This window comes from Helianthus annuus, chromosome 8, assembly GCF_002127325.2.
Source record: "Helianthus annuus cultivar XRQ/B chromosome 8, HanXRQr2.0-SUNRISE, whole genome shotgun sequence".
NCBI lineage: Eukaryota > Viridiplantae > Streptophyta > Magnoliopsida > Asterales > Asteraceae > Helianthus > Helianthus annuus.
Genome location: NC_035440.2, coordinates 1,310,194 through 1,337,814, shown reverse-complemented (window position 1 = coordinate 1,337,814; position 27,621 = coordinate 1,310,194). Strand labels below are relative to the sequence as shown.

General features: G+C 33.3%; 1 protein-coding gene, 2 long non-coding RNA genes and 1 other non-coding gene across 12 annotated transcripts; 1 reads left to right on the top strand and 3 right to left on the bottom strand.

The window, feature by feature from the left end:
• Positions 1–473: 473 nt before the first annotated feature.
• LOC110871654 lies at positions 474–6,823 on the top strand. Of its 7 annotated transcripts, XR_004864551.1 has the most exons (7): positions 475–786; positions 870–963; positions 4,479–4,979; positions 5,082–5,117; positions 5,296–5,612; positions 6,332–6,456; positions 6,593–6,823. It is a non-coding gene; the product is annotated as an uncharacterized LOC110871654 (long non-coding RNA). The 7 variants fall into 7 exon arrangements; XR_004864552.1 differs by having other exon boundaries at positions 5,296–5,370; positions 5,457–6,823; XR_004864553.1 differs by lacking the exon at positions 6,332–6,456.
• LOC110871653 lies at positions 1,760–4,648 on the bottom strand. 2 transcript variants are annotated; one of them, XR_004864555.1, is made up of 6 exons: positions 3,936–4,497; positions 3,765–3,821; positions 3,224–3,593; positions 3,036–3,107; positions 2,902–2,964; positions 1,760–2,233 (listed from the first exon to the last, which is right to left on the bottom strand). It is a non-coding gene; the product is annotated as an uncharacterized LOC110871653 (long non-coding RNA). The 2 variants fall into 2 exon arrangements; XR_004864554.1 differs by having other exon boundaries at positions 3,224–3,821; positions 3,936–4,648.
• Positions 6,824–13,675: 6,852 nt separating the features above from the next.
• Positions 13,676–19,078, bottom strand: LOC110871649. Of its 2 annotated transcripts, XM_022120365.2 has the most exons (15): positions 18,940–19,077; positions 18,210–18,322; positions 18,013–18,112; positions 17,044–17,181; positions 16,313–16,417; positions 16,152–16,235; positions 15,963–16,078; positions 15,790–15,891; positions 15,605–15,721; positions 15,424–15,489; positions 15,207–15,273; positions 15,078–15,131; positions 14,186–14,260; positions 14,062–14,097; positions 13,676–13,935 (listed from the first exon to the last, which is right to left on the bottom strand). In XM_022120365.2, exons 2-15 carry the CDS (start codon positions 18,266–18,268, stop codon positions 13,798–13,800), a joined length of 1,257 nt encoding a protein of 418 aa, XP_021976057.1. In that variant the 5' UTR covers positions 18,269–18,322; positions 18,940–19,077; the 3' UTR covers positions 13,676–13,797. The 2 variants fall into 2 exon arrangements, with proteins under 2 accessions (XP_021976057.1, XP_021976059.1); XM_022120367.2 differs by lacking the exons at positions 13,676–13,935; positions 14,062–14,097; positions 14,186–14,260 and adding an exon at positions 14,276–14,387 and having other exon boundaries at positions 18,940–19,078.
• An 8,108-nt stretch (positions 19,079–27,186) lies between these two features.
• Positions 27,187–27,258, bottom strand: TRNAH-GUG. The gene has a single exon. It is a non-coding gene; the product is annotated as a tRNA-His (tRNA).
• Between the last annotated feature and the right edge of the window lie 363 nt (positions 27,259–27,621).

Genomic DNA, 27,621 nt, shown 5'->3' with positions numbered 1-27,621 from the left:
AGGGGTAAACGACTTATAAAACGTTATATTATATTGCTTAAATAAGGAAAAAGGTAAACAACATCATTTTATATTACTGTATACAACTCAGTTTCAAATATAACTTACGTCTAAAGGTAGATAAAAGGTAAACGACACCACTTTATATTATTGTGTACAATTCGTAATTTTACAAAATATTTAAGTTATAAGCAAAAAAACAAAGTATATTCAAAAGGAATTATAAGAATAAAATATTATAATAGTTGTATTAAAAAAAGAGTCATAAAAAAACAAAAAGCTTTTTTATGTACTCCATTTTAACAATCTAATCTAAATCTAATCTAATCTAAATCTAATCTAAATCTAATAATAGAGAAGTGAAATGAACAGTAAATTGTAATACGTGAGCCATGCTTATTGGGCCAAAAATTAGCATTCATGGCCTTCTCACGCGTGGTAAAAAGGCCACGCGTCTATTTTCTTGCATGAGTATTTGGAGAAAACAGAGAAAGGAAGACATCAGGGAACGCATTAGAGAGACATCAGGGCGGTGGTTGTTCAGAAGTCACCTACCACCGTTTACCATACCAACAGAGATTATCCTTCACTTTCATAAACGTTTTTCCAAGATTCACCCATATAGAAAAGCCCTAACATGTAACATCTTCTCTGGTCTCTGAAACGATAATGTCATCGACGATGAACGCAAATCAGGTGGCAGGTGACGAACACAGGCGATGAACTAGGGTTTCTTCACATCCTTTTTTGGAGCTTTGGGCAATCAATGTTGAACCGCTAAATCAGGTACACCATTAGTTGGTAGTGTTCTTTGCTTTGATTTGTTGAGATTTATAAACCTGAAGTCTTCAATTTCAGTGTCTGCAAAGTCGTCGTTCTATCCGAACCGTTCCCACGCGTCATCCTTCGACGGTCTGGCTACTACGGTTGTGAACAGCCAGCCGTCACTGTCCACTGCACCAGGTTTGTTTTTTACCTAATGTTTTTTATTTTAATTTAATTAAAATTAGATGTAATTATGTGAAATTCGGCGATTGAATTGGTTGTTTAAACTTGAAACTTGATTGAAAATTGATGCTTAAGAGTTGGAATCTTGACCATACTTGATCAAAACTTGAATACAACCCACTACCAATTACACAATTACTTTTCGATCAATATTGAAGACCATAACAACCCAGATCCATTTTGGAATGACCCCTTAATGTTTACCACTACAAAGCTACCTTTTCTACTGATCTACAGATGTTCATGCGACAAACCCTTTAACATTCTTTAAAAGATTTCTTTCATATATAGATTGTTTGAATAAACGATATATACCAGTTTGAATTTGGGTAGTTGTAATTGCACTTGATTTGCTCATGTAACTTAATGGCTATAACGTTACACAATTTTTCATTTTAATTTTTCATGCATGTTCTTATCGGTAGGTGTTTTATATATTGCATCATATCTCAACTAGTTCTATACCCGTCCGGTGGACGGGTATATTAATGATATGATGACGTAAGTATTTTATTATAAGGACCTATTGTAAAGTATTAACCCACAAACAAAGCAACCATCGCAACGACGTGATGATGTCTTTCCTTTTGTTATGCATATGATGTTAGCATGTTTTCAGCTTCTAACGCAATACCCTTGAAAAGCTGGACATCAAATTTATAGCTGATGAAGGGAAATAAAATTTCAAATTCTTATAGCTAATGAAGTGAAATAAAATTTCAAATTCCTACCAATTGCACAGTAACATTACTTGAGAATAAACATGTTTAGGGATCCAACTGCATTATTCTACACTAAACCAATCAAAACATGAAAGTAAAACCCAAAACATAGACATCTGGCCTTCTATTGTTACAAGAATATGAAATATTCATCTCAAGAAACTTACACATCTAAATTTAACAAAAAAAACTACAATTATAAGAAGAAAAGTTCACTAATAAAGCACTATTTACATCGTTTGTGTGTGTAATGTGAGGTGGTGTCAGTGTGAATTTTAGCCTCTAAAAGACTAAAAGTCAACAACCACCAACATGCTGACCAGATGCACTCCCATATCTTCCTGGTATTCTAACCACCATAAGCAATAGAAACATTATTCGTGCTGGGACAGTCTTTAGCCCAATCTTCATTATTCACCCTTTTGTTCTGAGCCCCCGCATTCTACTCGCCGAATAAGTATTAAACGAACTGAAGTATCATGCCGCAAGACAAAAAACTAACACTGCAGCCACAAAAAACCCTTATTTTGTAACTATATTGTTTTCTAGTCACAATTTACGCCTTGAATATTTATGTAAATGAAAAAAAAAAAAACGTGGTTGAAGGTCAGACTGGTCTTTTTTGACCCATATTCATGATAACGCGGTTTAACCCAAACCAATTTGACCGGTTACCCATCCATCTTGCCCAAAGTGGAAATTAAGTTTTGACTCATTCCCATATACCATGTTTACATTTTAGTTAACACTAACATAAGTGCATAACCCTTTTTTATATAACTATATTGTTTTGTGGTCACAATTTAAGCCTTAAATATTTGTGAGACTAAAAAGAAAACATGGTTGAAGGTCCTGGCCCATTTTGATCCATACTCGTGATGACCGGGTTCAACCCAAACCTATTTTGAGATGTTACCCACCTATCTTGCCCACAATGGAAACTACTTCATGTATCGGTTTTGACCCACTCAGCCCGACACTACTGTTCTTGTAATCACTATTTACGCCTTCATTGTTTATGAAAATTAAAAGAAAAGGTAGTTGAAGGTCAGAATGAGTGTTTCGGCTCATACTCATGATGACCCGGTTCAGCCCAAACCCGTTTTGACCCGTTACCCAACCCATGAATCTTGCCCATAGTCCGTAAGTATAACATGCATGTAAAATGTACCTAGTCAAGGAGGGCATCTATGTGATCCTCTTGTGTTTGGTCATCCAGTTATTCTTCTTCATTCTGTCACAAGAATAGAACTTTAGAAGTAATATTTGACCAAAAAATTGCCATTACTGATGATACATCAATACCTTAGAACCATCATATTCATCATGGGTAACTTTTTGTTCCACTTGTCTTTCTTCTTTCAAATTTATAGCTCCCTGCAACACCATATATGGTCATATTCAGTACCGATTATTACAGAAGACACCAATTAGCAGCTTACAATTAAAAAAATCAAATAAATTTAACCATATAATAGTACAAGAATTAATACCTCATCATCTTCTTGAGTTTCACTCTTTTTTCTGAAACTTCCCACCTGTATATTGTATATTGGTCTTTTTAGACTTAACAGAGCTGCCAGGTCTGTCACTTCTTGTCATCATCATCCAGTAACTTGTAAGTCCTAACCCAACCCAAGCTGACCCGTTTCTACCCGCACAAATCATCCATATTCACATATTTATAAATCCACATAAACGGATAATGACTGTGGGTCAGCTAGCCAAATCCAACCTACCTTACTTTTGACACATTACCCGACCCGTTCTTATAAAAGCATAACAATGCGATAATCCATATAAGACAAGTAGTTGACTCAATTGTTTCTTCAAAGCCAGCACAACTGACCCCCAAAACATCACCTGTCACCACAACATTTTTGTTAAACATAAATGATACTCCCCTCAACATTACAAACTTTATGTCTACAATCCGATATGGAAATTGAATAAGATTGTAAACAAAGAATTCAACTAAGCAATCGAATTAACATAATTTAGGGAACAACTTGATTAGAAAAGAAACTGTTAGACCTAGACAAAGGGGTGAGTTCCTGTGGATTTTAACTGTGAGGCGCAGCAAGCAACGACCTATAAAAAAATGACAAAACAGAATGGTAAAAATAGTTTCACTTCTTCTCATGCAACCAAAATAATTGGGGAAAACACAAAAGAATGTAATCAAACGAAGGGAACTGTCCTTACACAAAATCCCTGGTACTCAAATCGCTCCACATTCTCCGATTTATCGTTGCAGTGAACCCCATACGAAACTTCAAGAAAACCGACGAAGTTGACTTCAAACCTGCATTGGATCCTTCTACGGTTTGATCCGCATCACGTTCCAAAAGCTTTTTGTTCATCGTTAGGATCTCTTAAATCGACCACTAATCGTAGGGTCGATTAGGGTTAGGGAAGGAAGGCTAGAGATGTGGGGGTAGAGGTGACATCAATGTGGGTGTGGAGATTGAAAGGGGATTGAAGAGTGAGGGCAGTTGTTGCAGAACGTGGGTGGGATTTTAGAGGCGGTTAGACAACCGTCGCCAACCTCTGCTTCTAGAAGAAAATTGTGAATTTAAACGAACCAGATTAAAAGTTGAGTCTTTTAAACGATCAGGATCATTCCAAAAAACAGTTGAGATTAAGGGGAACATAATAATAGATAATTATTATAGGTAGTTTCCTGTAACAGAACATCAGTTGTAATATCAATATTGAAAAAATAACCGAGCTATCCAATTATTATAGTGGAACTGGATTGAAAAGGTGAAGAGGATTAGCAACACTGGACGACACCGATTAATAACAATCTGCGGGGTAGTGGAAACGGAAACTTCTACTTGTCGCCCTTGCCCGCGACGCCGGTTGGCCCGTTGAACGGTACCACTATTCCCCAATCCCTATCCTATTCTAAATGTGTGGCATAGTATTTTCCTCTTTGAGTTTATATTCATCCACCGAATCAACAGCCACGTAATGATGAGATTATCATCAGCTAAAAAATCTCATCAAAAAAGCTATTCTTTTCTCTCCACACCTCGAGCGTCGGACAGATGACAAGCACCACCCTCTTAGATCAAAACGGCTATTTCCACAACCGTCGCCATCTCAAATCAAAACGACGATTTCCATGGGCATTGGTTCCATTTTATCTCCAGCCGTCCGTCGAAGCCCCAAAGCGGCGGCGTTAGGGTTGCTTTGCGAACTGGCCGCCGAAATGCGACAACGCAAGTCATTGCCGGAGTTCAGGTGCATTATTTTGCCTCTTTATTTTCCTTCTTAGTTGTCAAATTTCCTCTTCGATTGTTTCCCCTTGCGTAATTTTTTCCCCTATGTCCATTGTTTTTGCAGAAGTAATTTGTGAAGAATATTTAGTTGTCTCTATAGGTAACTTTTATTTTTGAATTTGTTTTTCATCTGATTCGAACTTATACTATGTTTGAATGTTGAGATGATGATGATTGAACATATTTGTACTTACCTTTTCTTTTGGGGGCACATGTGTTGTTTGAAGGTTTAAATAATGGTGAGGTGGTTATACATATTTTGGTATTACATGTTGCAGTGAATTTTATAGAATGGTGACGAGAGGGGGTCCGCAGAACAGAGGTGGTTGAGAGCGGCGGGTTTATAACTTTTGGTAAGTTTATAGGTGGATAAGGGTTTTATAACTTGTGGTAATTTATAGATGACCGAGAAGGGTTTCGACGGCTGTGTTTTGTACAGTGTTATGGCGATTGTAGTGCCGGTGGTTGTTGAGATGAGGATGGCTGATGCGTCGGCTTCTGCGATTGTTGATTGAGGTTTAATTTCTTCTATTAAAGAGTCGGTAGCGGGTGGTGATGAGAGTTCTCGGTTCATTCTTATGCCTCATAAACACAGGTTAGGTTTTTAAATTTCTTTAGTTTTGGTGTTTAAATTAAGTCTTCTTACAATTTGAAGTCTAACTACTGTTGCATAAATTTTCAACTTAGATTTTTAGTATTTCTCTATCACTAAAGAATAATCAGACCAGTTTAATCCTCATTTGTGAAAAAACTTCATGGATCTTATTACTATTACAGCTTCTAGAAATGATCAACTGTGTGATAGCCTTGAATGCAAAGAGCAAGTTTAGGTTACTTAATTAGTTGGGAGTTTGAAGACCATATATGCTAGATCTCTAAGGGTTCTACTAAATTAGAACGGTCCCAATTTCTCAAATTCACTTTTAGCTTATCACAAATATAAAACTTTGTATGTCCCAACTCCTGGCAACAACCCAATTATAATTATTTATCGAGTTCAGCGTTAATCTGATTTTAGTAAGATTTTGTGGCGACACTGAGCTCTTCAATAATGATGGCCAAACTTGCCTTATTGTTGTTTAAACCTTATATCAGGCAATAAAAAGATGGAATTAAAGAACGGGAGCACTTTTTTATACCCAACTTATAGTCTAAACATAAAATAATTAGTTTCATCATCAACTGAGGTAGGGTTGTTAATCATGTCGGAGTGTTGACGAGTTAAATCGTTGAACCCACGGACAACATATATTTATTTGGTTTATTTATTTTCTATATTGTGTGGACATATTCTCGGTCTTTTATTATTTGCAGATTTTGACTTATAATTATTAATCCAAAACGGACAACGTGGCTGTGGGTTGTCCTTTATGACAACAAGTAGCACATAGGCTACAAAGGCTGGTGGTGGTTCTTAAATCTACTTGCAACACACTAAGGTTTTGTCTGAACTAAGTGTGTCATAATTGTTGTATGATATGTGTTTCAAGTCATTAGGTCACCTATGTACCATTATCATGGTAATAACACTCGCTTTTATATATGAGAAGTTCTAAGTTTATTGTTTGATTGTAGTTACGCCATCAAAAATTATATGGTTAGCATTGGCGGCTTGAAGACGCTTCGCGAGTGGTTAGAAGTTGTCGTTGGCCAACCGTTAGAAGTTGTCATTGGTCATAGGTAAGGTAGGTGGTGTTTGATGGAGCTGGTAACAATTTAGAAGTTAGTGCATTTGTAACTATTTAGAAGTTATGTATTTGTAACAGTTTAATTTAATAGATTTTTACAATATATATATTTTAATTTTAAGAGTGTCTATACCACCACGAATCATAATGAACCGAATCGAACCCTGCTAATCCCTAGGCGCAACGCGCCGGGTTGAAAGCACTAGTTTACTAAAGAATAATTAAGAATACAAAACTAAAAATTAAAATAATAAAATATTTTATTTGAGCGTTGTTCAAGTTCTTTATAAATGTAAGATACTAGTAAGGTTACTCGTGCTACGCAGCGGGGTTTCGCTCGATATCTATCTTGGCACTGTATAGAAACCGAAAAAAATATGCTTAAAAGAATATAAAGCATGTTTTTATCGACTGAAAACCATAAAGATAAAATTTAAATTAATTGTCAATGGAAATATAAACTCTATCTTAAATATAACTTTAATGAAAAAGGAACCTTAAACTAAAACACTAAATATAAGAAAAGTAAAAAAATAAAAATAATAAAGTAAAAAAAAATCAAGAAAGAAACAAAAACGCAAATAGGATGAAAGCACTTTTCACACAAATTGCTAATTGTAATTTACGTCAAAACGTAGACCAACTTGAATTTATACTAACACGTGCATAAAAATAAGCACATAAGAAAACATTTACGACACGTTGCAGTGGTGTCGGAACGTAAAATGACTCGAATTTATACCGCCTAATGAAAACGTATTATATTTGTCCAACTCGTTTCCGAACAAAATTTACGTCAAAACGTAGAATAATTGAAAACATACATAAAAATAAGCAAGAAAATGTATTATATTTAACCCGACTAATTTTCAGAAAACAAAAATTGCGTCAAAAACGTAGACAACTAAAAAGCGTATATAATAGTAAGTATAAAAACATATTATATTTGACATAACTCATTTCTGAAAAAAAAAAAATTTACGTCTAAATGTAAATGAATTTGAATTTATACCAACATATACATAAAAATAAACACGTAAAACTCGATTACAAATGTCTTAGAAAATTAACGGATTGTAAGTGTTAAAACTAAAATTTGAAAGGTATAAATATGAAAAAAAAACAAAAAGATTAAAAAAAAGACAAAAGCAAAAGAAAAAAGACACAAAAAAAAAAAACTAAAAGGTAAGTTACTGTACATGCCCTTTGTAAATGTAGGATACTAGGGGCATGTTTGGCTAAGCTTTTTGAAAAGTGCTTATTGACTTATTGGCTTTTTGAAAAGTCAGTATGAACTGACTTTTTGGAAAAGTCACTTTTCCCACTCACATACACCCTCATTGCCAAACACCATTTTAAAGCTTATGACTTTTCAAAAAGCCAATAAGTCAATAAGTTGTTACAAAAAGCTTAGCCAAACATGCCATAGGTGAGACACCCGCGCTTTGCAGCGGGATGTCTCGTAAGCAGGTGGTAAGCGCTTTTTTGTACTAAACTATCACACATACGACATAAAACAAAGAACCTACATTGTTTGTTTTATTTCTAATGAAAAATGTTATAACTCGAATACAATTCCGAGTTCAATAAACTTTATATCTGAGCGTTGAGAAAAAAATTAAACGCGTAGATTTTTTTAATAGAAAGAAAACGAAAACAAACTTTCCAAAGTTCTCATAATGCACTTAGTTGTAATTTGAGTTTTTTTTTCTTATCGAATAATAATTTTGATACTATTTAAATAAGAACATGGCTAGAATAATACTAAATTAACGAATAACTGTTATCAGGGCCGGCCCTGAGAATTCGTGTACCCTGTTCGAGCTCGAAAAAATGTGCCCTTAGGCGTTAACAAAATTGGGTATTTGGCTCACTAAAGGTCTAAACCTAATGCCAAAGAAGTTAATAACTAATTTAAACCATAAAAATAGTTTTGTAAGGTGGCTATGTTGGTGTTTGTATGGATGTACCCGATTAAAAAAATATTTTACATATACATATCGGGTTTTTCATAAAAAAAAAGGTGCCCATTGAAATATCGGGCCCTGGCCGGTGGTCCTCCCCGCCCACCCCCAGGGCCGGCCATGACTGTTATGTTGGATTATTGGTGCAAATGTCATTCGGTCGGAATCGATGCGGTATGTCAGGGTCTCGGCACGGTCCCACCACTCGACAAAATACTCTATTTTTAATATAAGTCCATTGTTAATAAAATTTATACCAAACTAAACACACTATGTATTCATTTTCTTTTAAATTAACTAATGCAACCTACAGAAAAAGAAAATCAAATTAAATGAACTAAAAATGTATATTATTTATAATATAAAGAGTAAATAAAGTAATTAGTAATATAACAGTTTGTTAAAACATATATAACAAATATAAACTTTTACCAAAATATTTGAAAAGTGTAGAAATGAAACTACCAGAATTCTATAACACAAGTTTACAACGCGACAATGAAAAATTGTATAATAAAAAATGGACAAAAAGAAACTTCAATTGAAACCATTATGTACGGTTTTGGATGAGTGTATACGTGATAACCAATTGAGCTCCTGTATGTCTTTCAAATAGTTAAAATATGTTAGTTGTCCAAATGTAATAATTAAAATATAACATTATTCATGTCCCTTGAAAATGTAAAAGAAAATCTATTCAAAAGAAATTATAACAACAAAAAATTATAATGATTATATTAAAAATAATTATAAAAATAAAAAACGTTTGATGTACTCCATTTTAACAATTCATTAAAAATTAATTAAAAATTAATTAAAAAAGCAAAACTAAAAGCTAAATTATGTTATTTGTCTACATATAATAATTAAATTAAATTATAACACTCTTCAACTCCTTTGAAAATGTATTTTAACAATTCATTAAAAAGTTAATTAAAAAAGCAAAACTAAAAGCCAAATTATGTTATTTGTCTAAATATAATAATTAAATTATAGCACTGTTCAACTCCTTTGAAAATGTAAGATATAAGAAAAGAATAGAATGTCTATTAGTTTATAAATGACATACTTCTAAACTTTTTTAAAAATGTCTCTTAGTAACACAATTTTTTTCATAGATGTCATGTTGACTCTTTTTGTGACGTTAAATTTTAACTACTTTAATTACAAGGGCATATCATCATCTTATATAATCAAAAATTTATCGATGACAACATTCTTAATACTTACTAACGTCACTTCATCAAATCTTAACATGTTTACTGTGACAACCTTCAAAATCCCATGTATTCCGTACAATTTATTAATAATAATTAATGTGCTTGACGACTGTGTGGAATTACGTAACTGCTTTCTGATATCTGTGTTATATTTACATGTGCATGTTGACACACTAATAGTGTACAGAAAAGTCATTAAATAGTCTGTTATGACTTCCTGAGTGTTAAAAATTAAAAACGTTGCAAATATATATATAGGACGCTCTACGGAATAATTAAGCACTTTAACGAAACAACACCGAACCGAACAACCGGACTTTACCCGGGACACCAAAATAATGCTAGAAGCATTGTTTTTATTTTTCTGAGCGAGTTATGGTTCCTGAACATCATAACACACCATAAAAATATCTAGTAACTAAACATCCTAACTAAACACTTGGATTTGAACTAGGATGAAACTAGATTGTAACTATTTAGTTTAACCTATGCTAGACCCCCCCCACCTAATCTATGGCCATCATGGCCCCTACACAACTTGATTTTATTTCATTTGTTTATTAGATCATGTCCCCCCCTACATGACACATTACACAAAGGATTTAGTGGAAACTTGGTTATAAGTAATGCATGAAAGGTTTAGTGTTCATTTCTCACATTTCACCAACACACACCAAAACTCTCTCTTCCCTCCTCCCTTGGCTTCGGCCGAACCCAAGCCACACCACCATCACTATCATTCATTCATCTTCATCCATTCTACAAGCATACAAGGTGTAAGAGGCCCAACAACGAAGCTCGGTGCATTCGGAAGTGGAAGGACCTTCTCTATTCGCTTTTATCCACCACTTTTACGCCTTTGATCTTCCCCAGGGGCGGACCTACCCTTTGGCTAGGGTGGGCGGCCGCACCCCTTAAAAAATAAATTTAGTGTATATTTTAGGCAAAAAATCCGATCGCACCCCTTGAAAATATGGTTGAACACCTTATCCGCACCCCCAGCAAATAATTTCTAGGTCCGCCACTGATCTTCCCTAGCCTCGAGCTAGTAGTAAGTGACTCTAAACCCCTTCTTGATCTTGTCTAATGTGGTTAATAAGAGATTCGTCGGATAAAAATCATAAACACTTAAGAACCTAACATAAAGTCTTGGACAAAAGATGAATAAGTTGGATAAAGAAAAGTTATGTGTGTAAATCATGTAGATCTGGTGTGGATATGATTATTGCTGATTTCCTTGATAATTTACTGGTTAATATTAATGTTTGATGTTGTTGTGATCACTAAACTTGTTAACGGTATCGATCGAACACGATTTAGAAGGCTAAACACTGAAAATCAGAATCTGTCCAAGTTTTACAGCCAACTTCAGTTGGCTGTAAACAGGTCATAAACTCAACGAAAAACTGATATTTTGAGTCTAAAATGTGATATTATGAAATACGATTCTAATGGCACCGGAATCATAATTTTTGGACTTCTTTAACTATTTTTAAAGTGTTAATTTGTAACAGCAACTTAAGCTGAATTTTGACAGCAATAAATGGGTGTCGTACTTTCAGTCATAACCTGAGTTTTGTGATGAATCAGACCATGAAATTTGTACAGTAGATGACAACCGATGCATGTGTAATTACCCCACTGGAATTTCGTAAATCGGACACTCGATGAATTTTTAATAAATTGTTCCGTGGACTGTGGTCAGAAATTCATAAATCTGAGTTCAGTCCGGAATATGATTTTTTATAAAATATTGGTAGTGAACCGGACCCCGATATTTTTACACAATAAAATATGGAACGTTTAAGACATCTTGTAAAAATTTGGGAATTTTTGGAATAATTTAACTATTTTATTAAAACGTCCGAAAACAGCCGATTTTGAATGTTAATGCTGAATTGATATAAGTTGTGACTTGCGTGTCTAAATGTCGAGTATGCTATCCGTGAATGATCTAACATGGTATATATGTTGTGTGCATCATCGTATGTTTGATTTTGAGTGGGGAATGGATGGGAAACTTAGAGGGGCATAAACCGTTAAAACGATGCATGTTGTGTGATAGATACGTGTAGGAACTTTGTGTTCTATTTGAAAGCCACTAAATGACTAACTGGTAAATTATATTAGGACGTGATTGACCGACCTTGAGTGTTAGCTATATTGAGAATCTAACCGAGCAAACCGAGGTGAGTTCACACTCTTTCTAAGGCATGGGATTCCCAGGGGTTGGGAATGGGATTGATTAACTACTTGTACTATCATTTCTATTAAACTACTTTTTTACTGTCCTCGGATTGAAGGGCACGTACGTAAAACCTACGTACACGATCATAAGACCATCAACTCTATCACTTTAAGTCCCTCATTTATCGACTTAATCGCCGAGGCCTATGGCGAGCGGGTCATTAGTTAATAGCGCTATTATGTTTAACAAACCTCACACCGTGCCAGTCGGACGGGCGTGTACTAATGGACTATGGGCAAAGGGTCAATGCTGATAGACATTGACTTAGGGCACCTCTTATATTTTCGTAGCAGTCGATACGCGTGGTCTAGTAACACATGGGAAACTCCCACTAATCTTCGCAAACATGTCAGAAAGACCGCGATGCAAACTTATACGATACATAGTTTTCAAAACGAACAAATGATTTACGAAACAAACGCTATAACTAAACAACCAACTATGAATTCACTCAACTTTGTTGTTGACTCGTTGTTACATGCCTTACAGGTCGTTAAATGCTTGGGAGCTTACACGAGAGGAAGGAGTCGTTGTGGGATACGGACTGTCACGTTCCGTAATAAACACTTAATCCTTATGAACTTATTAAACTTGTGTTTTGAACTTTAACTTATAAACTATGGACTTATATTTTGGACTTACGTTTATGCTTCCGCTGTTTAAATTAAAACTTGGTTAACTAGCTTTTGGTCACCAATCGTATTGTGGTTGGTTTTAATTACTTAAATACGTAGTTCAGTATGATTGGTGGCTCGATCCTGGTCATGTCACGCCTCCAAGCGGTAGTACTCCGCATGATGGATTTTGGGGGTGTGACATTTACGGATAAAATAGTTTTTTAATAAAGCTTTCACAAGTACATGTATATGAAACAAGTTAAATGATTTTAATGATGATACAAATGTTAATTAGCCACTAAACAACCCTTCGTATGTTACTTCTAGAGAAGAATTAAGTGCACAAAGAAAGAGAAAATGGGCAACAACCAGGATCTTAATTTGGTGAAGTCAATTGGCTCGTATAATTTTCCTAGCTAAGTTTGAGCCAATATAAGCTCACTCGTTGAGTTGGGGTAAATTTTACACCCAACTTGCTGTTTAGATTCAGGGTAACTATATAACATCAAATTCAGTGTTTTGATACGTTGAATACGACCTTATAGTCATGTATGTTACCGACTAGTTGTCAAACCTCGCCTTATAACTTATAAGCATTATATGTGAACCTTTTTAACGACTCAAAGATTACAATATCAAAACCGAATAGTGTTAGAATTTCAAAAGTGTCTATAAAAAATAAACTTACCAAGAGTCCAAGACCACAAAGAAGACCGAATATATCACATGTCAACTCTCAATTGATAACCTCTAATATAATCAAAATAAGGTGGGAATTAAATTCTATGACTTATTGAAGTATGAAGTTAAAGGTTCCAAAGACGGGCTTGGACCATGCGAATTAGTGACCCGTCATAAGTAGAGTCGGGCCTAATTCAATAGCCCAACCCTACCCTACCCAACACAGTCAAGTTGCAAGCCTAATCAACTACCTTTTTACCATTGAATATGTTTAACATACACTCAATAATGACCATAAACTTTTACATATAGTAAAGATCTTCCTCAAAAATCATATGCTATGTGGATCTATAACAACCATACTACTTAGTTTTATTCTTATTCACCCAATTCGCTTTAGGAACCATATTTTCAACACCAATCGATTTGTAATAATCTTCTTCTGCTTTGAATAGGCGGTCGCGAAACATTTTCCACTCCTTTTGGGACCTCTTCCTCACCTGTTACAAAAAAAAAAAAAAAAAAAAAAGAAAGAAAATTGACCACCAAAAGTTAACATTTAGTAAAAAAAAAAAAAAAAAAAAAAAAAGACTGGTGCATGTAATTAAAAGAGATCCATTTCATACCCCTTTCCATTTAGCTTTCCCATCATCTTCATTTCCCTATCAAATAAAACAAGAAAGATTATAACATGATGGTAAACAAAAATATTACAATTTACAATGACAATTGGGAAATTTTGCTCATTACCTGGTTCCCGAGAGAAGGCACGCCTTGATGAACAATCCATTGTGCATCTACAACTCCAATTTTTTCGTTTGCGGGCTATTAAGGAGGGAAAAAATATTCTCTTGTCAACACTTCGAGCTTTCTTGAAAGCAAGCAATAATGGAATTTAAATGCCCATATGAATAGATTGATTCGGGTTATGTTTTATCTCTATCGGGTCAAACTGCAAAAATTTTAAAAAAGTAGTTGAAAGGGAAATTGTCTGAAGTCACGAACTTGTGTTAATGCATAAAGCTTAGTCAATCACTTTATTAGAAAAATAGATGATATAACTTCTCTAATCATATTTTGATGCGGGTCCAAGTGTGGAGGAGCGGGCCATCTTGTATTTGGAGGCCCAAGATCGTGTAACAAAAGGGACTTCACTAAAATGGCTCTAACTTGGGCTACGGGGGTCCGTTTTGGGCGCGCGACCAGGCGAAACGATCGTGAGAACGAGCTCCATCCTGCTGCAAACGCCTACGGCGGTTCCGGGCCAAAGAACACTTATTTTTATTAGTTATTTATGTTTTTATGTTTTTTAAAGTGTTTTAGGCATTTTGTTTTTGGGCTTGTGTTTGGCCCATGGCCTTTTTGTGGCTCATTTGGAATTTCTGTCTTTATTTATGTCTTTCTCTTGTAATTTGGATGGTCAGACTTGAATTTCTAAATTACTCAATTTTCACTTCAAATTCTGTGCCCTTTGGGTTGAATTTTGGGGTTGGGGAAGATCAACACGGGTATTCGCAGAATCAACGTGTTTGCTCCTCGTTATCGTAACACACGCTACATCATATTTTGACATACCCAATTGTTATTTAAAAAAGTTCAAATTTTGGAATTTATGGTAAAGAACAACATGAACATGGATTACCTGGACACATTTTTGTAGGGCAAAGTCAAGACCCCATCCATGGACCAAATCATTCTGCATTTACAACAAATTGAATTACATAAATAACAAGGAACTTTTTTAATAATTTGATCATGGTGTATGCAATACCTGGATTAAGTACCATACGCAACGCCAAGCCTCTCTAGAAAACACGGGAGCCATGATCTCCACAAATCTGTACCCATAACCGTACTTGGTAAGTCAACACTATTCCACTATTTGGTAACACTTATATTTTTGCAATCTCTAATTTCATATGATCCCGTCTGACCTCAAAAGTCAATCTATGAGTAAAAGTTTAATATGAAATAAAATGTGTTCATACGCTGCGCATGGAGGCAAATGCGGGTAAGTGCACCAGCCTGGTTTCTCTTTTTTCTCATTTATTTTTCTGCCAAACCATAAAAAATGATACAAAAACATAAAAAACGTCACTTCGTAGATTAAAATACATACAAAAAGGTTTAATGTTTAACAACTAAACCGAAGGTCAAAGTGTTACTTACTTGTGAACTTCAACATCTTCTTGTCTCCTGGTCATATGCCATGCTAAACCCTTACTTTTTAGATCCAATCCGGGCTGCGATATCTCCAATTTGTGCTTCTTCACAAGTTTAATGTATCTAAAAATGTAAAGATTCAAAGTCAAAGTCAAACATTGACTATTTAAAAACTCTTCATAGACACTCACTCTTCAGCATTAAAATTTTCAACTCCGAGATCTTCATCCCATATAAATATGAAGTCGTACGGTGCAACAATATCCGGATGCAAGAATCTTTTAGCATACCACCTATGAATTCAACTAAAAGTCAAAGATACCGCATAACCAGTAAAAAGTACAAATCGATTTCGTTTCTTTACCATTTAGTTTGCTTTAGAACACTTATGTGAATGGCTCGTTTTGACCACTCGAATTCATCCCATTCGGTTGTTCGGCCATCATAGTGGAACAGAAGGATAGTGAAGTTGTCTGAAAACTATAGAATTCAAACACCATTATAAACGAAGATATAACGAGGCAGCGGACGGATACAAAGGAAAAAGTTTGACCTTTCTGACTGCTTGGTCAATGTTATCTTTCTGATTATAACCAACAGTGAAAGTCACAAGATACTTTGGTTTGAATATTAGGTCCTGCAAATCACAATTAAAATTTAACAAGTCTCTAAAAAGTCAAACAAAATAGCAAGTTTGGCCACAGATTTGCTGACCTCACTAGGTCTACCATATAATCTTCTAGGATATAAGTCTGATTCAGCAGCAATTATAGCTGGAGGTAATCTTTCCGCACCGCGAGGGTTAGTTGAGACGAAAATCTACATAAATGACAAATTAAGAATAATAATCATAATTTGAAGGGAAATTGGCCTGTAATAACATCACCTAGACCTTGTTGACCATTAATAATCCCACCTCAGAATATTCCCCCCACCAGTCCCACCTTTCACATATTTTTCCTACAATGATCCCCCGTTACAAAAACTTAACAGGGTTAAGCTTTTTTTCAAATTGCAAACAGATTTTTTTGGGCTTTTGATTAGAACGACAATACGAGTCCATTGATGTAAAACTTGCCTCGAAACGGTGCTCCAAACGATGAAAACGGCGCTTCAAATCGGGTATTTAAATTTCCAATTAACCAAAATCAAGTCACTTGGAGCACCATTTCGAAGTAAGTTTTACATCAATGGACTCGTATCATTGTTCTGATCAAAAGCCCTAAAAAAATCTGTTTGCAATTTGGAAAAAAGCTTAACTCCGTTAAGTTTTTTTAACGGGGGACCATTGTAGGAAAAATATGTGAAAGGTGGGACTAGTGGGGGAATATTATAAGGTGGGATTATTAATGGCCAATAAGGTCTAGGTGAGATTATTACAGGCCAATTCCCCTAATTTGAATTATAATTTATGTTGTGATCATACATTTGTCAAACAATAGTACCTGTGATGGATCATCAAGTTTTTGAGCTTTGGATGAGACATTGTCCCTTGAGACAGAAATCGCATTTAAGATTGTTTGTGTAGAACGTCCCGAATTTTTGTCACCAAGGTATGTATCAATCGAGGGTACGAGTTTGAGCTATCAAATTAAAACCATAAATATAAGTGTCATTAACACAATGCTTTAATTCAAACCAAGGGCGGACCTAAGCCCAACCCAAGGTGGGCGGGCGCACCCCCGGGAAAAAAAAAAAATTAGTGCTAAATTCCGTCGAAAATCCCGTCCGCACCCTTGGAATTTTTCGTCCGCACCCCTTGGAATTTTTCGACCGCACCCTTGAAATTTTTCGTCCGCACTCCTTAGGTAAAAAGTGATATCAATTTATATTTTAAATTTTTTTTTGTAAACTCTTATTTAAAAAAAAATACTACCTAAATTATATAACTTTTAATACCTAACTAACTAAACCCAAATACCCATACCTTTACCCACTTATAATTCCTAAATAGCTAGCCCATTAACCAAACCCAACAATATTTCAAACTATAATAAAATAATTAAAGCTCAAAACCTTTAGAAATTCTCTCCCGCTCTCTCTCTCTTATGTTATGATTTATATGGCTTGAATAGTTGAAAATTAAAATTGAAACATTATGTTATGGAGCGATGAACTTATGTTATATAGAGAAAAAATTGCTTAAGAAATTAGTTTCAGATGATATTTTGGATAGATTTCAAAAAATGAAAACCCGTAGGGCGTCGACGTTTTAATTATGTTTGTAACAAGGTTTGACATGTTTTTGATGATTATATAAATTTAGTTTGATGTTCGTTTATTTTACATGACCCGACCCAACCCGATACGAACCGATTTTTTTACTTATATACCTAGGGGCCTAAAATTTTTAAAAATGTTCCGTATCCCCATGAAAAAATTCCTGCGTCTGCCACTGAATTTCAAACATGTACCTTTGGTGGTGAAATATCCGGAAACGATACTCCAATGAAGAAACCAAAAACAATACTGACTGTGATTGTTACAGCAGCCTTCATCCATTCATTTGGTTTTCTGAAAGTTGCATCATGAACAAAGAAGTATCACATAATAATATTCCAAAAAAAGTTGATATTTAATTTATGGAATAAGAAAATAAAAAGAAACAAACCTACGACAACTTCCCGGTAACCTTAATATTCCCCTTCTTTTATAGTCTTCCATTTTCATGAAGACAAGCCAAATTAAACTCCAAAAGTGACTTGCATTCTATTATTCCACAAACTGTTTAGAATTAGTTATAAATATTTTCAATGCAAACTATGTATTAATTAACAACAAAAAGACAAACAATGGTATTTGAGGATCATATTATAGTTTGGGCAAAAGTTTATCGTTTCGCGGTAAATTAACACATTAAAAACGCGCTTAACGAATTGATCTTTACCCGAATGCAATGACTTCAACTTGTTCTTTTTCCTCTTTGTTTTGAAAAAAAATTATCACTTCTATAGACAACACAAAGATTGAGCACTAAATATCATTGCACCAAATATAAAGAATCCTACAAAATCCTAATTGCAATATGAGATTCCAAAATAAAATAATAAAAAAAAACCCCAACAACTCATATACATTTTGGGTATCAAGATTAGAATGTTCCCCAAAACCCAGAATCGAAAAAAAAAAAAAAACCTCAGAAACAAAAAATTAAAAAAAATAAAAATTGCTCAAATAAATTGATGAAGCACAAAATCAAACAACAAACTCAAATGATTACATTCAATTTATAATAGCATTCCACATAAACATATAAAAACTTTGCCTGCAGAAAAAAAAAAAAAAAAAAAAAAAAAAAAAAAAAAAACACAAGAAGAAATCAACTTAGCATTTAAGATTACCTACAAACTGGTTTTTAGGATGAACCCACAACTATTTTTGAAGAGAACAATGTGGGTTTAACGACTTTAATCTTAAAGATTTCGTGAATGAAAAGGTTTTGCATGAGAATTGTGAGTTGGTTCAGCTAGAATAATGTGGGTTTCAATGAGTATTCTGTTTAGAATGATTTCAAGGTGCTCATGATACAGACATTATGGTCTTTGGTTTGATTTATCATGGTAAATCATTAATAAATTGAGTACATAGAATCCATTAATTAAATGGTAAATCATTAATAAATTGAGTACATAGAATCAATTAATTAAATATATTATTTTACCCGATTTAGACGATTTCATTGTAAATCATAAATTCCGATAAAACTTCTTTACATGGAAAATATCTTATCTAATCATATTACAGTCATAATGAACTTTTATAAAGTACATCTAAACTTTTTAAAATTGTCAATTAGTACTAATTTTTTTTATGTTAATATCATTGAAATTTAACTACTTTATGTACAAGCGTATATCATCTTATATAATAAAATTATGTACAAGCAGGGGCGGATCTAGGAATTATTTGCTAGGGGTGCGGATGAAATGTTCAACCACATTTTCAAATGGTTCGGTCAGACTTTTTGCCTAAAATATACACTAATTTTTTCTTCAAGGGGTGGGACCGCACACTTTGGCCAAAGGGTGGGTCCGCCCCTGTGTACAAGCACATATCATCTTATATAATACAAAAAAAAATATCGACGACAACATTTTTAATACTTAGGTGTGTCACATCTTCAAATTTTTATCTGTTTACGGATAAAAGTTATTTTTCATAAGTATGTGTATATTAAACAAGTTAAATGATTTTAATATACAAAAATTGTGTAGATGACATGGATGTTAATCAGTCACTAAATAATTCTTCATTTGTTGCTTCTGGAGAAGAATTAGGTACACAACGAAAGAGAAAAATGTGCAACTAGAATCCCTATAGCATTGCTTCTCTAGTTTTTTTTTAAAAATAAATAATAAAAAATATAACTTAAAAAGAAAATGCATTTACGTTAATAACTTTTTGTCATTTGAACAATTATTTCATTCCAATCATGAGGGCAAATTATATAAGAATAACATAACAAAAATGGTAAATTAAACCTACTCTAACACGTAACTTTATGCGATCTCTTCCTTCATTTGATGTATATCTTCATCGGATTAACTTGTAACGTTCATATCACTCACCATATATAGCCTTCCACTTTGAAACCAGTTGGCAGGTGCTACAATCTTTTTTCTCAACCTACTAGCACAAACTATTTAAGCACTCGTTTCCGAAAACCATCTGCCTTTGTTGGTTTCTAGTCACTAGGTCTTCAGAAATATGGATCCAAGCCTTTGCCAATGTGAGTTTGTAGGGAGAAATATGTGTAGAAAATGTTGGAAAAGGCTAGTATTTACATTATTTATTTTGTTTTTCTTTAATTCTTTCTGTTGGGGTCGGTGACACTTTATTCAATCGGTATAGTTGGTGGAAGAAGGCCGCTCATCCCGCTCCCTTCTCAAAACCACTCATGTGGGGCACTGTTCCCGCATATGGAAATGGCCACGTAGGCCTCCCCTTCTCGTTCTTTGAACCACAATGTCCACCCTAAGGGGACATATTAATGTCGAATAATCTTTAAATTACAGGTCAAATGGTTATGTTATGATTTTTATGAAATATGATTATTTGTATATATATTTGTGAATTAAATGTATTATTGAATGCCAAACTATTAAAAAACTTTTTCATTTATATGATTAGGTACCCTATTTACTAAATTAATTAAGTTTCATATATAAATTTAATTGGGTTACTCTGAATGCACCATACTTTATTAAACTTAAATAATTGGTCCAATAAAATTGATTCTCTTTCATATTATTAATTATCGTCTTTATTTTTTTATTTTCCTTTTTAAATATACAACTTTTTTTTTTTTTGAAAATTAACTTCATTAACAAAACGTCTCTGACCCAAAAGGGCAAAGACTAGGGGTGTTCAAGATCGGATAATCCGGTTTTCGGATATCCGAAATTTCGGATAGTGAAATATTGACATCCGAACCCGAATCCGAAATTTCGGATATCCGATTTTCGGATATCCGAAATTTCGGATTCGGGTTCGGATATCTAATCGGATATCCGAATATCCAATTTTTTATTTAATTTTTATTTTTATTATTTTTTAATATTTGGAACCAGATTTTTCGGATAGTTTCGGATATCCGAATATAAAATTCGGATATTTTTCGGATATTTCGGATATTTTTTTCGGATATTTCGGATATTTTTCGGATACTTCGGATATTTCGGATATTTTTCGGATACTTCGGATATTTTTCGGATACTTCGGATATTTTCGGATATTCGGATATCCGAAAAAAATAAAAATTAAATTTTCGGATATTTTCGGATAATCCGATTATCCGAAAATTCTCAAAATCACTATCCGAATCCGAATTTTCGGATTATCCGATTTTCGGATATCCGAAAATTCGGATATTTCGGATACGGGTTTTCGGATATTTCGGATTCGGATTTTTTTGAACACCCCTAGCAAAGACCATTACAAAAAACGACCTCGACCCAAACGGGCAAAGGACAAGACAATTACAACATGTACAACGGACATTTACACCACTCCATCCAACTTATGGATTTAAATAAATACCTATTCTTCAACCATACGTAACTTCTAGATTTGATTTATCCCAGATATCTTGTGTAGTAACTCTCTTGTTATCAAACGTCATTTCATTCCTACCTTTCCAAATGCACCAGCAAGTAACCATTATAAGGCCATGAATTATCTTTTTTCCTTTAGATCGTAAGTTAAGAAAAATGTGAGCCTCCATAAGATCTCGAAATGCAAAAACATACAATGGGGGTATGCTGCCAAGCACTAAGAGTCATCCATATTCTATTCGCAAAAAGACAAGCCGTAAACAAATGTTCACACAACTCTTCTTCCTCCTCACGGAATAAGCATGAAACCGAAGTAATATACAACTAATATAAGTTTACATGAAATTCACTTTAAAAAAAAAACTAATATAGATTTTCATTCTCTCTATCATTCTTAAAATGAACTAGTTTTTTTAGGTCGCGTGTTTGCGACGAAACCGAGCAAATGATAATGTAAAACAAACGTGATTTGAAAATAAAGCATGTTGTTTAGAAAATCAAACCATTAGAACGGTTTAGTTTATCATCGTATCGTTTTATGATACCAATAAATAGTTTATTTAGAGTACAACTTCGTTTTTAACAACACTTATAACAGAATGTCGGGGAAAAAATCAAACACAACTACGTACTTAAATTTTTAGAAAAAAGTTATAAACGTAAATTATTAAAGAAGTATCAAATTTATCGATAAATTAATATATGTTCGAAAAAAAGAATTATTAAAAAATGGTATATGAAATATACGGTTTTAAAAAAGAGAAATAAAATTAAAAATATGTTATTAAAAGTAAATATAATAATAAACTATTATAATATATTAAATAAAAGAAAAACAAAAAACTATATATTGTTATAAAAATAGAGTTAACATTCATCGTCCTTCGTCAACAGATACCAAATAAATACTTTATTTAGAGTACAACTTCGTTTTTGACAAAACTTATAAAAGAATGTCGGGGAAGAATCAAGCACAACTACGTACTTAAGTTTTTAGAAAAAAGTTATAAACGTAAATTATTAAAGAAGTATCAAATTTATCGATAAATTAATATATGTTCTAAAAAAAGAAAAAAAGAGAATTATTAAAAAAATGGTATAGGAAATATATGGTTTTAAAGGAGGGGAAAAAATTAATATATGTAATTAAAATTAAATATAATAATAAACTATTATAATATATTAAAGAGTTAATTGCTCGGATGGTCCCTGTGGTTTCAAGTTTTTTCACGTTTAGTCCCCACCTTTTGAAAATAGCATGTATGCTTCCTATGGTTTGTCATTTTGTTACTTGGATAGTCCCTGAGTAGATGTTAGTTAGTTTGAAAATAGCAGGTATGCTCCCTATGGTTTGTCATTTTGTTACTCGGATAGTCCCCAGAGTAAATGTTGGGGGACTATCCGAGTAACAAAATGACAAACCATAGGGAGCATACATGCTATTTTCAAAAGGTGGGGACTAAACGTGAAAAAACTTGAAACCACAGGGACCATCCGAGCAATTAACTCTATATTAAATAAAAAAAACAAAACACTATATATTGTTATAAAAATAAAGTTACTATTCATCATCATCATCCTTGGTGAAGAGATACCAAATAAATATTTTATTTAGAATACAACTTCGTTTTTAACAAAACTTATAACAGAATGTCCGGAAAGAATCAAGCATAAATACGTACTTAAGTTTTTAGAAAAAATTTATAAACGTAAATTATTAAAGAAGTATCAAATTAATCGATAAATTAATATATGTTCTAAAAAATGAGAAAAAAGAATTATTAAAAAATGGTATAGAAAATATATGGTTTTAAAAAAGGGAAAAAAATTAAAAATATGTTATTAAAAGTAAATATAATAATAAGCTATTATAATGTATTAAAAAAAAAGAAAAAGAAAAAACTATATATTATTATAAAAATAAAATTACTATTAATCGTCCTTCGTCAACAATATTTATATAATTATTAATCCTTCAGAAACTTATATATATTTTTTAATATTAACTTGAATATTCAGTAAAGTTATTGTGTTGTATAAATAAATTATTATATCATTAATTTAGGTTTAATTCAATAAGATTATAAGAAGAGAAACAACCAACTACTTAGCAAATAAATATTTTTTAATTTTACTATTATACGTTACATATTTCAATAACTTTTTCAGTTTTGATAAAAAAAAACATTCACTTTTGAAAATGAATTTTAGAAAATAAACATTTAACCTTTTCAACTACTTAGCAAAAAATTTCATTAACTTTCTTAGTTTTGATATAAAAAAACATTTTCTTTTCGCAAAGCAATGAAAAAGGCTATAGAATTAACTGAACAAGCAGATACAAAAAGAATTCAAGTGCAAGTTGCAGGACGTATCGACGGAAAAGAAATTACGCGTGTTGAATGAATCAAAGAGGGTAGGGTTCCACTAGAAACCATTCGCGCTAAAATTGATTATTGTTCCCTATACAGTTCGAACAAACTATGGGGTATTAGGCATCAAAATTTGGATCTTTATAAAAGGGAATAATAAACCTTTATTTCCCTTTGTATTCTATCCAGCGATGTAACAAAAATTGATAAATTGGTTTCTTCTTTTTCTTTTTTGTTCAATAACAAAATGAACAATAATAATTCTATTATAATTCTATAGGGTTTAATAAAAATTGAATTCATCTTTTGATAAAATTGCTATGCTTAGTGTGTGACTCGTTGGTTTTTGAGGGTTAGTATTAAAAAAACAGCCCCATAGTATAAAAATATAAACAAATAACTATAGAAGTAATAACCAACTCATCACTTCGTATTATCTGGATCCAAAGAACCAGTCAAGATATGATATATTGTTCATATTGTTGTAGCAACTGAATCTTTTTTATTAAAAAATATGCTTCTAAGTTGTCAATCGAAATAAAAAAGAAAGGGTATGGATAATTGGAAGGATGAGAAAAAGAAAGAAAAAAGATATTGATGATATATAATTCCAATATGTAAGGTCTATGAGTCATCTAAGAAAAAATCAGCGTAATAAAACACCAATACAGATTCATCATTAAATGGATCTGCTCGTCGAACAAAAAATAAAGAGCTTCAAGCCAATAAAGACTAAGAATATTGAATCAAGAACTAATTACTTTTGAAAATGAGTTTTAGAAAATAAACATTTAGTGTTTTCTATACTTTTTAAGTTCTTTTCATTTTTAATGAAATCGGTCTTCTAAAAAAACATATTTTTAACATCATGTGTGAATTAATTATGTATTAGGTTAAAGAGGGGGTAATGGTTGGGACATGATTCGCCACCTATGAACATGAATGGAAGACTGCACCACTCCTTGCTTGATCCACCATGGTCCTCCTTTACATTTTTCAAGAAATCATTTCCTTTTTCTTTAGATAAAGATACATTAAAATAAATAAGGGGCTAGTGGTTTGGGTCATGACCACACCCTTAGGGTAGTGGTTTTGGGTAGTGGATTAGAGGTGAGTGACATGGCCGGCCCTGGGGGTGGGCGGGGAGGACAACCGGTCAGGGCCCGATATTTCGAGGGGCACATTTTATATGAAAAAAACCGATATGTATATGTAAAATATTTTTTTGAGTAAACTTCCGTTTTGCTCCCTGTGGTTTGGTCACTTTAACGATTTTGCCCCAAACCTTTAAAAATAGCCATTTTACTCCCTGATGTTTTGGTTTTGTTGCCAGTTTGCTCCCTGCGGGGAGCAAAATGGAAAAACAAACAATTTGGATGGAGTTAGAGGCGGGGAGCAAAATGGCAAAAAAACCAAAACATTAGGGAGTAAAATGGTTATTTTTAAAGGTTTGGAGCAAAACCGTTAAAGTGACCAAACCACAGGGAGCAAAACGGAAGTTTACTCTATTTTTTCAATATGGTACACCCATGCAAACACCAACAAAGGCCCCCTTACAAAACTATTCTTATGGTTTAGATTAATTATTAACCCCTTTGGCATTAGGTTTAGATCTTTAGTGAGCCCAATACCCAATTTCGTTAAGGCATAGGGCATATTTTTTCGAGCTCGAACAGGGTACATGAATTCTCATGGCCGACCCTGATGAGTGACATGACACGGACGTAGAGGGTCATGGTGGTGATGAGGGTCATGACCACATTCTATAGCCTTATTGAATGTCAAATGATTAAAAAGTTTTTTTCATTTATATGATTAGGTACCCTATTTACTAAATTAATTAAGTTTCTTTTATGTAAATTTTATTTTACTACTTTCCATTTAAAATCGAAATTGAAATAATGAATCAGGTTGTTCAAACTGGACAAGGAAAATATTAACAAACAAGAGGGCCTTGGATTTTTACTATGTTTTAACTCTCCAAAATAACTAAACCGCCCATGCATATAGTTTAAGTATATACTACATAAGTAATAGCTTAGCAATGACCAAGTACATTTCATGGTATTCAAGAAACAGTGTCGGTCCTGAGATTTCATATACCCTATACAAGCTGAAAAAAGGTGCCCTAACGAATTATATAAATTATTTTTTTAAACAACGATTCACATTATAGCAATAAAAATAGCAAAATCATAGTATTGAAATTATATACCCTATAATGTATGGCATATTTTGCAGCGCATGTTCCACGAAACTAAGGCATTTGAAGATGAAGAAATCAGTTGTCGATGATGGAAACTCTTGGCATAGTTATGACAAGATTGAGAAGAGTGAAAGCATGAGAATCGAAATAAGAAGCAAGAAAGCACATAAACTTATCGAAGAAACCCTCAGGGTAGCCAATCATTCTACGAAATCAACCAAAACCTACTCCTTTTAAACCCGAAATTCTTCATTGTGGTTCATAATTTTTTTGTATAAATTTAAGTTGTAATAGCATGATCATAAATCTATAACTATGGTAGCCAACCATCGGTCACTTTTGTTGGCATAGGGTTCCATTTCTTATCTTAAATTCATGGTTGTCATTATGTGTAGATTACCCAGCCAATCGGCCATTAATGTGAATTAAGTAGATATGTAAATGAGCCAAGCCGCTCGCTAGCTACTCGATCGCTTAAAGCTTGATTCGAGCAAGCCCAAACCTGAGCTTCACTTACCGTGCTCAAGTTGTCTCGTGAGTATAAACGAACCTATTATTTTATAGTTTTTATTTAATTTATCTAGTACTTACATAATAGTTATGGTTATATATAGAATTATGATAAAAACAACTAAATATTATATTGTATATACATTATAATTAAAAAAATATTTAGAAAATAACTATAATTATAGATGTATAAATTAATTATTAAAAGAATAAACGAGTCGACCCGAGCCAAGCTCAAAGTTGAGAAACTACTCATGAGCTGAGCTGCGGTCAGGTCAAGCCGAACTCAAAACAAGTAAACTCATGCTCGAGCTTTCATAAAATTAAGGCAGCTAACCAGCAGGAAATGGGCCGGGTTCATTTATAAAAGCCAGCCAGCAGAAACTTGCCAATCTGGAACAAAATCTAACCAAAAATTAACTTAAAAAGTAACAAATAAAAAAGGGATGTGGCTGCTGGGATTCGAGCCCAGGTCTCCACGGCCACAACGTGGAATTCTTACCACTAAACTACAGCCACACGATGTTTTCTAGTCTCACTGTTAATATTAAAGTAATAATAATATCATGTAAGGCATATGAATCTGTTTTGGTTTATAGTGGTTTATTTATCGTTATAAGTTTATTAATTATTGAAATAATAATTAAACTAACCTAACCGAACCATTATTAAAACAACTTTTATAACTTTATTTTTCATAAATACTAAAAATTGCATGTTGATACAGCTTGGAATAATTTTATAGATTATGCTTGCAAGAAAGAAAGTGTAAACATGTGTTTCCAGTTGAGTAATACTTTATTATCTATTTTGGATTAGGTATTTTCAAAAAGCTCGCAGCTCCCTCGAAGTTTGTTTGAAAAAAGCTCGGCTTAAAATCGG